General features: G+C 32.8%; 1 protein-coding gene across 2 annotated transcripts; it reads left to right on the top strand.

Moving 5' to 3' along the window:
- The first annotated feature begins 3,457 nt into the window (after positions 1-3,457).
- LOC103489752 (uncharacterized) lies at positions 3,458-6,026 on the top strand. 2 transcript variants are annotated; one of them, XM_008449058.3, is made up of 3 exons: positions 3,458-3,744; positions 4,282-4,760; positions 5,686-6,026. In XM_008449058.3, the coding sequence occupies exons 2-3, from the start codon at positions 4,285-4,287 to the stop codon at positions 5,741-5,743; spliced, it is 534 nt and encodes a 177-aa protein (XP_008447280.1). In that variant the 5' UTR covers positions 3,458-3,744; positions 4,282-4,284; the 3' UTR covers positions 5,744-6,026. The 2 variants fall into 2 exon arrangements, with proteins under 2 accessions (XP_008447280.1, XP_008447279.1); XM_008449057.3 differs by having other exon boundaries at positions 3,462-3,744; positions 5,618-6,026.
- Positions 6,027-14,978: the final 8,952 nt, after the last annotated feature.

The following is a 14,978-nucleotide window of genomic DNA, read 5'->3' as shown; positions in this document are numbered from 1 at the left end:
GCGTTTTATTTATAGCATGGCAAAGATCGAATCAGACGTATGACGAACTGTCGTACGTCTTTGGCAAAGATCGTACGATAGGAGGACGGGCAAAGACTTTTTGGGATGTCGGATCTAATGATTCTGCTGGGTACACGACATTTCGCATTGACGCTACGCTGGATAGGGAGTTCTAGCTAATGTACAGTTAAAGATTGGACATGTCGCCTGATGAAGTAATGGGAACAAGAACCACCCGGGAAAGTGAGGGTAGGAACGTTTCGAGCGAGTCTAAGCGAAAACATGGAGGACAGTCCGTAGATACTAGACGTAATTCGCACTACAATTGAGTACGGCAACATCATGTACCAAATACACATCCAAATTATAAGTTACGAGACAAATTTAAATTTAAATATGATTCAAATTTCGATTAAATTTGAAATTAAGATATTTAATCCAAATTTATTTTAAAAAATTGGATTAAATTAAATATAAGATATTTAATTTAGTAATTAAATAATTGGAGAATTAATTAATAGTTTAATTTAATTTATTTAATTAAATTTGATTTAATTAAAACTATAGGTTACGAGGGAGATATTCATTTAAATGTGATTTAAATAAATATGATTTAATTAATTAATTAATTAAATTAAAGGAAAATTTCACAAATATAAAAAGGCGGTAAAATATTTACGGCCCGTGTAACAAAGCTCATGAAATTAGTCATTTTAAAAATATTCCAGGTTTGCCCTTCCCTTTTATTGTCTTTCTTTTCCATCTTTCTTCTCCTCTTTGTCGGCTATTTTTTTTTCTTTCCTTCCATCACCTTTCTTCTTTTTTTTTTTCAAATTGTTATTTAGTTCAAGATCATGTATCAAATATAAAATATCTATTTTTTTTCAAACTTTTATTTGGTTGTTCAAGATCGTGTGCTAAATATAAAAGACTTGAAAAAACGTCATTTAGATTTGGGTAGCAGATCGTGTACAAAAAAAATAAACGATCATGTAAACAAATCTAAACAATCGTGTACCAAAAGAATCTAAAAAAAATCATTTAGCCAAATCTAAAAGATCGTGTACCAGATAATCTTGATAAAATAAACGATCGTGTACCAAAAAATCTTGAAAAAAACCGTCTAGTCAAATCTAAATGATCGTGTACCAAATCTTGAAAAAAATTGTTTAGATTTGACTACCCAAATCTAAATGATCAAATCTAAACGATCGTATACAAAAAATTGAATGATCGTGTACAAAAAATTGAAAAAATAAATCGTTTATCCAAATCCAAACAACCAAATCTAGACCAATTTTGAAAGATTGTATATGAAACAAGAGCCAAATCTAAACAATCATGTACCAAATATATTACGCGCATTGTTGACGACGTGGTTGACAGGGCATTTTTGGTACTTTTCATTGTGGGTCAGTGGGCTTTTTTCATTTTTAGAATTGTTTTATACAGTGTAAATATTTTGCCGCTTTGTTATATTTTTTAAAAGACCCATAAATTAAATTAATTATTATTTTATTTTATTTTATTTAAAATTAAATTAAATTTATGGAAAATGTGGGTGGTTTTGCCATGTAACCCAAAGATCTTTCTAATTCTCTTCTTCAGGAAAGAAGAGGAAGGTAGGAATGCAATTAAGGGAAATAGTTTGAATGTTGTTCTATCGTGCTCTACAATTCACTCAAAAAGAAGAAAATTCTTTCTAAAGAAAATATTCTCAATCCTATTTTAGTTCCACAAAACCAAAATCTCATATATCAAGGTCTCCAAGTGGTAATGCTCCAATACTAGATCGACAGATAAAGAGTTGCCAACCAGGATTAGTACTTCTTTCCTCTTCTTTGTATTTTTTTTATTTAGCATGCTTAGCATAGAAATTTATTTCCATACTCCAATCCAATAGTATTTTTAGATTCCAATTAATTTGAGTTATGATTCTATTTTTGTATTTATTCTGTTTTGTAGAGCTCTTATCCCTTCGAATAGAAAACTGAATATATTAAAAATTAAAAAATTTGAGAAAGCTTAGAAAGATCACGTGGAAGTCACTCAAGAGGAAACTAATAATCAGAAATCTAATAATAGTTCTTTTCTTACTAAAAGACACAACTAACATTTCGAATGCATGAGTGTCTCAAATTGAATACTTGCACCAACTTCTCATTACTAAAACACATTGACCATTATAATTGCCCCCAAAGGTCCTTTTTTGGTCTCCCTAACTTTACCTTTTATTTATTTATTTATTTTTGTCGATTACCCCATTCTTTTCTTTATCTTTTTTTAAAAAATTTAAATACTACTCCATATTTTCTTCGGTACCATGTTTATCATTCACATTCGTATGCTTGTGTTTAGAGGTATTTTAAAAGATATAACAAAGCAGTAAAATATTTACACCGTATAAAACAATTCCAAAAATGAAAAAAGCCTAGAGGCCCATCGTATAAAATACCAAAAATGCCCCGCAACCATGCCGTCAACAACGCGTGCGTAATATATTTGTGGTCGTTTAGATTTGGTTATTGTTTGGTACGCGGTCGATTAAATATGACTACAATTTGGTTTTTTCAATTCTATCGTTTAATTTTGTTACATGATCGTTTAATTTGGTTACGTTTAAATTTGGTTATCGTTTAGATTTGGGTCTCCAAATCTGAATGATTTTTTTTTTTAAAATTTGGTACACGACTCTAAATGATAATTTTTTTTACACGATCGTTTACTTTTTTTACTTTACATTTGCCTACTCCAATGTAAATGATTTTTTCAAGATTCTTTATACACGATCGTTTACGTTTGACTACTCCAATCAATTTTTCAAGATTCTTTATAAACGATGTTTTATTTTTTTGCACGATCACTTACTTTTTTTACATGATTGTTTACATTTGGTTACTCCAATCTAAATTTTTTTTTTTCAAAATTCTTTGTACACGATCTTTTTATTTTTTTTACAAAATCGTTTATTTTTTTACACGCTCGTTTACATTTGGCTACTCCAATCTAAATAATATTTTTTCAAAATTCTTTATACACGATCTTTTAGATTTTACGATTTTTTGTATACGGTTGTTTAGATTTAGTTACCCAAATCTAAACGATGTAAAAAAAAGAGGAAAAAAAGAAAGAAGATGGAAAGAAATCACAGAGAAAAAAAGAGGAAAATAAGAAATGCGATAGAAAGATTAAACGACGTAAAAAAAGAATCAGAAAAGAAAAAAGACAATGGAAAGAAATCACAGCAGAAAAGAAAGAAGAAAAATAAGAAATAAACGAGGAAAAAAATTATGAGCGAAAGACAACGAAAGAAATTGCAAGCGAAAAATGGACAACATAAAATATTTAAAAAATGACTAACTTTGTCGAATAGTTTTAATGTTTACCTTACGTTTATGGAAGTTCCCTTGTGTTTATAGTGTTTATTTATTCGTAAATAATTATAGTATTTATTTTTTAAAAAAGCCATCCTGAACCGAAAAGAAGAAACCCTAAATCCTATTCCCTCCTATCTTCCTTTGCCGCCGCCACACACCTATCTTTGTCATTTTGTTTTCACCTTCACCTTCTTCTCCATATACCACCTCTTCTCTACACCCTACGCCGGAAAATTCCCTCCGTCGCATTCCCAGGCCGCCACCCTCATCGGCAAACGCCCGTTTCTTCCTTTTCTCCCTCTTACCCTCTCTGCTGCAGCCTCGCCGGCACCCACTACTGCGCAAACTTCCTCTACTCGTCTCCAAGGTGCACATTTTATCTTCCGCAATCCCTCCCTCTCTCAGCTGTTCGTTGCTGAGTTTGTTGGGATTAATCTGATTTCTTTACTCATTTTCTTTCTTCAATTAAATAAATTTTTAAATATTGTCAAAGTTAATCTAAATTCCTGCCAAATTTCCTATTTTGGACTGATTTTTTTTTCTGGGATGAGGGGGCATTCTTATATGATTGAGGAATTTTTTATGTAAGGTCGTTGTTCTTATTTGGATTGTTCTATATGAGCATTTTGTGTGCTGGAATGTCTTTTATATTCACTCGTTTTTCGCCGGTAGTTGAAGTTAATTTGGTATAAGATTGATTGTAAATGAAATGGGGGTTTGAGTAAAGCTTTTGATTGATTCTTGGTGCTCCACAGTCTTCACGAACAGAACGGGATGATCAGAGATCGGAAGAATTATTATTATTATTTAATATCGGTGGATTATGTAGTTATGCATTTATATATAATTGTTCTTCACGGGTATATGGCATATGGAATAATCGTTTTGGATGTCAACTTCGTAGGTCATGGCAGATTCAAACTCTCCTGGTTCGTTCCAACCTCCTCCTGTTACCCCATTTCCAATTCTTATTGATGGGGCAGATCGTGATCGAGCACTTGCTTCTTCTATGGTCTGTTCTCGTCGAGAAGTGCTTGAGCGCCGGTCCCGAAGAGCGAAACAGCTTTGTCGAATCTTCAAGGAACTGTACTGGTTTTTGTTGGAGGAACTCAAGCGCAAATACAGGGAGTATTATTGGACATATGGCAAGAGTCCGTTTAAGGAGGACGAGAAGGAGGCTGAAGGCATTGGCGATTATCCAGAGGGTATTGGGGAGAATGGAAAGCTAGGATTGGGTTCTTCGACTGGGAGCGATGAGATTAGAAGGTGTGATGTCACAGGTTGCAAGGCGAAGGCGATGGCATTGACAAAATACTGTCATGCTCATATCCTCTCGGATAAAAAGCAGAGGCTCTACAAGGGTTGCACCTTTGTGATCAAGAGGTTTGCATTTTGTATAAATAATCAATTCTCTTTTTGCTGCTTAGTAGTACTATTAAATATTAAATTTCTACTTGATTAGCAATAACACTAAATAGAGGATGATTATCCATTATCGATATTATTATGATGCTTTATGATGATCTTGCTTGCTGTGAACTTTACTAACGGTTTTTCATAAATTGGGATCCATTTTGATTGTCTAGAGAGTAAAGTGTTTTTCAAAAAAGTTCCTTTTATTTAATCTTCTTTGATAAAAATGTTTTAAAATAAACTTTGAGAAGTGTTTTAGAAGCTATTTTGAGTGATTGCGTCCGAACTCTTCAATTTTCTTTGAAATGACTTATTTTTTAAAATTTGTACTTCTTCTTGTTTGGACTGTCTAAGATATTATCTTGTTAGAGTTGGTCAGAGTAGACTCTAAGGATAAAGGCTTTTCTAATGCTGAAGTCCACCAAATTACCATTGTAGAATATAGCACCATTTCCCAATCCTCTTAGTTAAAGAACATGAAAAGTAGGTTCCTACGAAGGAAAGAAGCTAGTTTAGGGGTTCCTACAAAGGAAAGAAGCTAGTTTTCACAATTGAAAAATAGGTGACATGGTTGAGCAGAGCTGTAGATGTCAAACCATTTTTTGCGTCGATCTAAAACTGATGTCCAAAACCTTTGATTGAGCTTTTATTTTCCTATTGGGGCTTTTGTGTTTGAAATCTTTTCTGTAACCAAGACCAATGCACAATTACATTTGTTATTTTGGGCAGGCATAGCATTGATGTCTTAATATTGATTAGCTCAACCTTGCACTACAGCAAATGTGATGCGTTTTCCTTCTCTATTAACTAAACTCTTACATTTACAGTATGCAGTCAGGGCCGCTTCTATGTTCGAAGCCTGTTTTAAGATCAACTGTTCCCTGCTATTGTTCAGGTCATCTACAAAAAGGCGAAAAGTGTTTAGCTCGAGATTTAAGAAAAGCAGGTCTTAATGTCTCCTCAACTAGTAAGCTTCGTCCTGATTTTCATGTGTTGATAGCTGAATACGTCCGGCAAATACAAAGCAAAAGGAGAGCGACGAAAAGAGCTACTGCTATTAAAATTGAGAGTAACTGAGAAGGTGTATGACGTGTGAGGAGACGAGACCCTCGGTTTGCAAAAGAAAATGTTGCAATCCTGTTTGTGTATTCAATCCAACCCCTTTTTCTCGGTCGAAGAATTTGTTGATAAAATCAATTTTTGTGTATGATCCAATCCCTTCTTCCTTTTCGTTCATCGATAGTATTTGTTGATAAAATCAATCCTTCTCTTGTTGATTAGTTCTATATGGAAGCTCAATTGCATATAGAATTATTCAATGTCATTCGATGAACTTCCATCATAGATGCAAATAATGGAGAAAAATGATACGTGTTGAATTTAAGGAATTTGAAAAAACAGTCCCAATGATCTTCGATCGGATGGATCAAACGAGAATTTTCTCATGAAACCTAAAATAATTAATAACAGGTAACATCCCATTATTCTAATTTAATTTAAAAATATGATATTGGTAGAGAATGAAAATAATTAATAATAAAAGATTTTAGATTCTATCTAGATAATTTGCATGATAAAACAAGATCAAAAAATATTTATGGTGTAAAAAAAATAAAAGTTATTTTTAGATTTGCTTTGGAACATTGTGGACAATTGATCATTCTCTTCTTTTCAATTTGTTCATTTCTCTTTTAGACTTTTTTCTTTCATTTTAAATGATTTATTTTTTGGTTTAAATCTCTTATTTCATCTTCATCATTATTAGCAAGATTCTATGAATATTATTAGCAAGATTCTATGAAGCTATTTCATCTTTCTTATATTTGAGAATATCAACATAGTTTAAATTAGGGGTGAGCATGGTAGGTCGAAAAACTGAACGAACGACCGAAATCGAACGAATTGATGTCAGTCAGGCGGAAAAGCAATGCAGGTCGATCGGGTTCGGTTTATTAAAATTAGTGAACCGTTTTTTTCGGTCAGTTTAAAGCTTAGGGTCGGTCGGTTTACCAAACCGATCGAACCGACCCTTTTTTTTTAAAAAAAAGTTATATATATATATATTATTTTATAAAATTAGGTTATTTTTTCTCTCCCTTGCCAGTCGTCGCCAAGCCATCTCCATTCTCCCTCCCTCACGCTTGCCAAATCGCCATTGCCATCTCTCTCACGCTTTTGCCGCCGACAAGTTCGTCATCTTCTGCACAGTATCCTGCCGTTCGTCATTCCGCTGTCGGCCATTCTAAGTTGCAGTTGCCGTTTGTCATTCCGCGGTCGGCCATCCCTCACAATCATCCCGCCATTCGTCATCTCCCTCACAGTCATCTCCAATTGCAAGTTGTCGTTGGTTGTTCATCATTTGTCGTCGAACGTTCATCATCTCCAATCGCAAGTTGCCCTCTTCGCCGCCGTCGGTAATGTGTTGATTGCAAAATTGTGCTGCAAAATTATAGAACTTGACTGCAAAATTCGTGTGAATATTTTTGGAACCTACAAGAGAAGATTGTGCTGCAAAATATGTGTTCCTTATGTCTGTATGAACTTTCAAAATATGTTTTCCATATGTCTGTATGATTCTTCTAGCATCTCAGGTCTAAAATTGGGCATAACAATAAAATATAAACTTATGAACTGATAAACACCTTCAAAAGTTTGCATAACAATTGGGGATAACAAACACCTTCATTCACTTTTTAATATTCTCAAATAATTGTTATGTAGAAGGTTGTAACTTTAGAAGTAACATAGTTAATAACATTTATCATATTTTCAAACAAAAACATTATGAAATGGATTTGATATCATGCTGTCTGTTTTCTTTTTCTTTTTTAAATTTAAAGTTTTCATTATTTTTTCTCTCATTATAGTTAAATCAAATGGATTCAACGGATATGGAGTTAAAGTGTGATGGGAGCTATGAAACTTCAAAAATCGTAAGGGACAAAGATACGGATGCCAAGGGTAAAACCATTGATGTTGATTTATATGAGAGAGAAGATGTTCCAAATCCCTCGAAAATAAGGAAGAATGTCAAACAATCAATAGTTTGGGACCACTTTGAGAGACTTAAAGGTGATCCTAATGACCCTCGTGCTAAATGTAAATATTGTGGAGTTGTTTATGCATGTCATTCCAAATGTAATGGTATTGGAACTATGAAGCATCATTTAGAAAATTGCAAAAAGTACCCTTACCTAAAAAAGAGAGACCAAACTCAAATGACATTAGTTTTTAAACCTAAAGATAAAGTTGGGGATAATTCTTCACAACTTGTATGTGAGTCATTTAGTTTAGAGGGTTGTCGGGAAGCTTTAGTTGAGATGATAATAGTTGATGAATTGCCTTTAAGTTTGTGGACGGTAAGGGGTTTAAGAAGTTTGTGGATAAATTAACATGTGGAAATCATACTAGATTTGTCGTTCCATCTCGATTTACTGTGGCTAAAGATGTGCTTAAGTTGTATGTTAATGAGAAGAATCGTTTGAGAGACATGTTTGTAAAAAATAAGTATAGAGTTTCTCTCACCACTGATTGTTGGACATCGAGACAAAATATTAATGACATGGTCCTAACTGCCCATTTCATTGATTCTGATAGGAAATTACATAAAAGAATACTTAGTTTTTGTCCAATTGAGAATCATAAAGGTGATACTATCGGTAAAACCATTGAAAAGAATTTGAAGGATTGGGGCATTGAGAGGATAATGACTTTGACGGTTGATAATGCAAGTTCGAATGACACTACTGTTGCTTATCTTTTAAAGAGATTCGGAAAAGGATTATTGTTTGGTGAGGAATTTCTACATGTTCGTTGTTGTGCCCATATATTGAATCTTATAGTAACTGATGCTTTTAAGGAACATAATGATTGTATTAATAGGATTCAATATGCCGTGCGATTTATAAGGTCTTCTCCTGCTCGTTTTTTGAAATTTAAAAAGTGAATTGAACTTGATTTTGATTCAAATGAAAATGTGGGTGAAGATTTTATCTACGACACGATTGTTGAGGAATTCAAAGATGATGCTACTACACCTTTCGAACAAGGGTCTTCGGAGATTGATATCTATTTGTTGGAAGCCAATGTTAGGATCGAAGGTGATTTTGACATACTACAGTGGTGGAAGATGAACAGTGATCGATTTGAGGTTCTTGGTTGTATGGCTAGAGATATTTTGGCTATTCTAGTTTCTACTGTAGCGTCTGGGTCGGCTTTTAGTATTGGAGGTCATGTTGTTGACTCATCACGCTGCTCATTGGCTCTTAAAACAGTGGAGGCTCTCATATGTACTCAAAATTGGCTAAATTCTGATCTAATAGATCTTCAAATTCAACATGAATTGGAAGAGGCTTCAAAATTTGAAGAAGGTATCACTCAAATCTTTACATGATATATTTTGTAGTTGTAATGTGTAACTTTAGTGAAATCTTAAATTATTTAATAAATTCTTGGTATTGATTATGTAGGATTCTGGGTGGTTATGGAGAATGAAAAGGAGCTTGAAGACCTTCCAGATTTTGATAAGTTGTCAATTACCGACTAGGTGATTACTAACTAATTCTGATTCAAGACTTGTAATATTTCTATCGACTAGACTATCATAGTGTTTGTTTATGTTTGATACTTCAGTTGTATTTGCCTATTTGTGACTCTTAATAGTAATGTGATGAAGTGAATTGAACTTGGATGTATTTGTAACTCTTAATTGTATTTTTTTATTTCATTTTGGTAGTATGTTAATTTACCTTCTTATGTTTATGTTGTTTATACTTTATTTTATTGATTTGTGTAAGAATTATGAACTAAGAATTGAAATAAATTTCAATGGTCTATTTGAATTCGTCAATGGGTGAATAATGATTTCTTTACAAAGATTAAAAGTTGAGGGATATTGATGAAACCAAAAGTAATTTACGTAGTCCGGCCTAATTTAACATTTGTATTAGAAAGCAAGAAGAAGAAGAAAGAAAGAAGTAGAAGAAGGAAAAGAAAAAACCCGACCGAACCGACCGACGGTCGGATCGATCGGTTTTGTTGGAAACAGTGGCCGAGGCCGGTTTTCCAACTTCCGTACCGACTTGTGGTCGGTTCAGGGCGGTTTGGTCGTAAAACCGACCCCGACTGCCCGATGCTCACCCCTAGTTTAAATATCATTTTGATATGATCTAAACGATCATTTACCATTATGATCGTATAGGTCAACACGATCATTTAAATTTGAAACCTTTTTTTCTTTGTTTGAAACGAACTACACGATCATGTTGACGTGATCTAAATGATAACATATCATAGTCAAGCACAATCGTTTAGCTTGGTTAACACGATCATGATCGTTTAGTATGATCAACAAGATCGTTTGATTTGAAGTTTTTAATGATCATTTACATTGGATTATACGATCACTTATCATAGTCAACACGATCCTTTTTCATGGTCAACATGATCGTTTAAATTTAAAGCTTTTTTTTCCATCGTTAAAAAGAACAACATGATCGTGTATCATGGCATAAATGATAGTAGATCATTTGTTTATATTGTAGTACACGATCATTTAGAAGAAAACTACTCGTGCGCATGTATGGCCAATTAATCGTGTGTTGACTGAGGTATTTTTGATATTTTCCATTGTATAGGCCTGTGGATGTTGGAATTTGTGTCATAAAACTCATACTTTGTTATTTGATTCAATAAATTTTATTATTGAATGTTATAATCTTAAAACCAATAAATTTAGGTCCCAAGACTATTTTATTGAGTTTGTCAAATACACTTGAACTTTATGTTAAGACATAAACATGGATTAAGTTTAAGTTAATAGCCTAAATAGTCTATAGTGTATGAATAAGGTTGGGCGCTTTATTCAGGATAAACACTATGGATGCGGCCCACTCTATAGTTAGTACAAACAATGTAATCTTGAATCGTTCATGTAGAGTCATAAGAGTGGGGGCATCCTATGTAAATAGTTTACACAAGACTGGAACCACGAAATAGTCACTTTTAGTTATAACACCGTAAACTGGAAACTGACTATTTCATTTATGATGACCTAGGTAAATAAGTCTCCCATTTCAGGGGTAAGACTGAGTGGATAGCTAGGGACATAGGGTGCAAGATGGAATTCACTCATACCCACTTCTGGGATAGTAGATAGGTTATTCTCTTAAAGACTAAATCCAAGTCTTGAACAAGGGACCCCACCTTCTCATTGGTCCGAGAAGATTCTGGTTTATAGGTTGGACCTTAAACCAATTATTCAATAGTGAATCAGTGGGTCTTAAGGAGCAAGATGTAATTTTGGGGGTAAAATGGTATTTTCATCCAGCCAAGATTACGAACAACCTGTGAAGGATCGACTTACCCACTATGGTTATATCAGGTGGACAGAAATATATCTATAGTGAGGAGAGTGCAACTAAGAGTCTTTAATGGAATGACTCTTTAGTTAACGAATGTTGATTAAACTTGGTATAAAAGAGTTTAGCCAGTTAATCTCGAATCGTTGGAGTCCATGATCTATATGTCCATTAGGTCCCCTACTAGCTCATATGGATTCAACTAAGAACAAGTATGTTGAAGTAATTCGAATTGTTCGAATAAAGAATAGAGAGAGAAACCGAAAAATATATAAGATATAAGTCGGTAGAAATAAACTTTAAACTATTTGTTTAAATATGATTTAAATAAATATGAATATAGATTCATATTTAAAAGCTTGAAAAGTTTTGAAAAGGTCAAAGTTGTAAAAGTCAACTTGTTGACTTTTGACTAAGAAAAGTCAAATATGATTATTGACTTTTAACTTTGAGAAACAAAACTTTGACCGATTTTATATTCAAATATGATTTAAATTTTAGAAAAATGAATACGGATTCATACTCGGGAGGTTAGAATTAGTCAAGACGGGAAAATTAATAAAAAGTCAAAAAGTTGACTTTTGACTAAGAAAAGTCAAAGTCAAGAAAAGTCAAAGTTTGACTTTGACTTAATTGGTTAAATGACCAAAATGTCCCTTTTGATTAATTATTTTATTAATTAACGGTTAATGGAAAATGTGGCAGATTATTGTGAATTTGAAGCCACTAATTACATTAAAGAGTTAATGAATTGATTAGGTGTTGATTATATATGAAATAATTTACATGCAATTTGCATGTAAATTTCATATAAAACTTCTCATTACAGAATGAGAAAAGGATGAGGTTTTTCTCTAAAAAAAAAACCTAAATGATACGCTCCTCATCTCTCTCTATATTTCACTTCACAAAACCGACTCCCACAACTTCGTTCTTAGTCTTGAGCATAGTAGGTCAGCTTGGTGGTTGTCCTTGTTCGTGATTTTCAGGCTGAGAAGGAAAAGAATTCAAAGAAGAAGCCCATAATTATAAAAGGTAAGTTCTTCGTTTATTTTTTTGGCTTCTCGTTTAAGACCATCGCATAGCATGTGCATGTTAGCTTCTAAATCGTTTAGATGAATATAGAGTAAAACATGATCTATATCTTCCACTGCAGCATGTCTCTAGTGGTTTTTCCATCAGTCGACTTTTTCCGTTTTCAAAATTGTTCTATATAGTGTAAATCTTTTACTGATTTATTATATTTTTTAAAAAAACCTTCTATCTATGGATAATAGATATTAATAGAAGTTTATGCAGTTTATGGATGATCATCGGTCAGGTTCGATCAATTTTGTAGAGAAATCGAGGCAAAAAATCGACCTAGTCAGTTTATAATAAGGGAAACCGACAATGATGTTTCGCTATTCGATTTCAGTCAGTTTTTAAAAACTTTTTAATTAAATCGGCCACAGACCATATTTTTAATAAACTCAACCATCTGGTGTCGATTCTATTGATTTTAGTCATTTAGATCATTTTTTTAGATGTTGATGCTCACCCCATTGTAGTCATATAGACAAGTTATCGAGATAACCCTCCTCTATCCCATTTTCCATCCCCACAAGTTTTCGTACTAGTAGTAGTAGAGAAGTCATCTGACACTTTTGTTTTTGTTTTCTTTTTCTATTTGGATAAATGAATATAAATATAAATATAAATATAAATATAAATATAAATATAAATGTAAATATATATATATATATATATATATATATATATATATATATATATATATATATATATATATATATATAAAGGTAAATTTACATAAATATAACAAAGAAAGATTTAGAGAAAAGACCTAATTTGACTATGAAATTTCACAAATATCCTAAAATAAGATTTTTTTTTACTTAATTAAGAATTCACATGTTTGTAGGACAATTTTAACCTTATGATTAACATTAATTATATAGGTAATTCGAAATTAAGAAGTATATTTTGCCTTATTTACATTATATTTATCATTATTGTCTAAATTATAACTTCCATTATGTTTTTAATTAATGTAAAATCTTAATTATTAATAAAAAAACGTTACCTTATATAATTTATTTTAAATTATTATCAAATAATATATCTTTGAATATGAAAATAATTTTTAAAATTCTCTTTCTTAATTATTCATTAGTCGCATAATTCTTACATCCTCATCTCCATCCTTAACAGTCATTCTTCTCCGTTACATGCACCTCCTGCAATTTATTCGATTTCTCCACTAATTCCGGTACATCCTCCGCGGGAAAGTTATCGAATTTCTTCACCAATTCCATCTAATTTCTTTTTCATCTCATTATGTTTCGTCCATCACCGTTTTCGATTCTGTTATTAACAAAATCTCAATTTATTTTGTCCTTTCGTTCTCCTCATGCATTTGGTTAGTTGTCTTTCTCAATTCGTCATATTTTTCTGTACTACATTAAATCGTAGTATTCCTAGAACGGTTAATGTTATATTCCAAAATATTTTTTTTAGATATATACCACTTCATATTGTTAGAATTTATGTCCTAAAACTCGTAGTTTGTAGTTTAAAACTATATTCTACTCAATAAAGTGGTTATCGAGGACTTTTTAGTGAAAATAGAATATTATAATCTTGAAACCAATAAACTAAAATCCATAGGTTATCTAGTGTAGACTTGAACTTTCTTTAGAGACGTAAACATGGATCAAGTTCGAGTATATAGCCCAAACGGTCTATAGTGAATGAAGAAGGTTGGGCGCCTTATTCTGGAATCATTATGGATACGGCTTGCTTTGTAGTTAGTACAAACGATGTGATCCTAAATCGTTCATGTAGAGATATGAAAGTGGGGGCATCCTACGTAAAGAGATTACATAAGACTAGAACCATGAAATAGTCACTTTTAAGTTATAACACCGTTGACTATATAAACTGACTATTTCGATTATGATGACGTAGGTAACTTAATCTTAATCCTGAGCTAACTATGAAGTTCTGCTCAATCGGTATTATCCTTAGATCTGCATAGGTGAGGGCAGCTCAATGGTGCTGGCCCAATAAGCCTCCCATTTCAGGGGTAAGACCGGGTGGATGGCTAGGAACATAGGGTGCAAGATGGAATTCGCACCTACCCACTTTAGGGTTAGTAAATAGGTTGTTCTCTTAAGGACTGAATCCAAGTCTTGAACAAGGGATCTCGCCCTCTCATTGGCTTGAGAGGGACTTAGTTTATAGGTTGGACCTTAAACCAAATATTCAATAGTGGATCAGTGGGACTTAAGGAATAGGAAGTAGTCTCGGGGATAAAACGGTATTTTGACCTAGCCGAGGTTACGAACAATTTGTGAAGGATTAACTTACTGATCATGGTTATATCAAATGGACAGAAATATAACTATAGTGAGGGGAGTGCAACTACGAGACTTTAGTGGAATGACTCGTTAGTTAACGAATGTTGATTAGCTTGGTCTAAAAGGGTTTAACCAGTTAATCTCAAATCGTTGGAGCCCATGATCTATAGGTCCATTAGGTTCCCTTGCTAGCTCATATGGAATAAAGTAAGAACAACTTGTTGGAATAATTCGCGTTGTTGGAATTAGGTAGAGAAAGAGGAATCGACGAATATATGTGATATAGCCGTAGATTATAGAGCTTTTTAGTTTAAATATGATTTAAGAAATAAAAATATGAATATGAATTCATATTTGGAAGCTCGGAATTGATGGAAAAGATCAATGTTGTAAAAAGTCAAAGTGTTGACTTTTGACTTTGAAAGTCAAACTTTGACTAGTTTTATATTTAAATATGATTTGAATTTCAG

The sequence above is a fragment of the Cucumis melo genome, chromosome 1 (assembly GCF_025177605.1).
Source record: "Cucumis melo cultivar AY chromosome 1, USDA_Cmelo_AY_1.0, whole genome shotgun sequence".
Classification (NCBI taxonomy): domain Eukaryota; kingdom Viridiplantae; phylum Streptophyta; class Magnoliopsida; order Cucurbitales; family Cucurbitaceae; genus Cucumis; species Cucumis melo.
The sequence above is the reverse complement of the archived record's forward strand: the minus strand, read 5'-3'. Positions and strand labels throughout refer to the sequence as shown.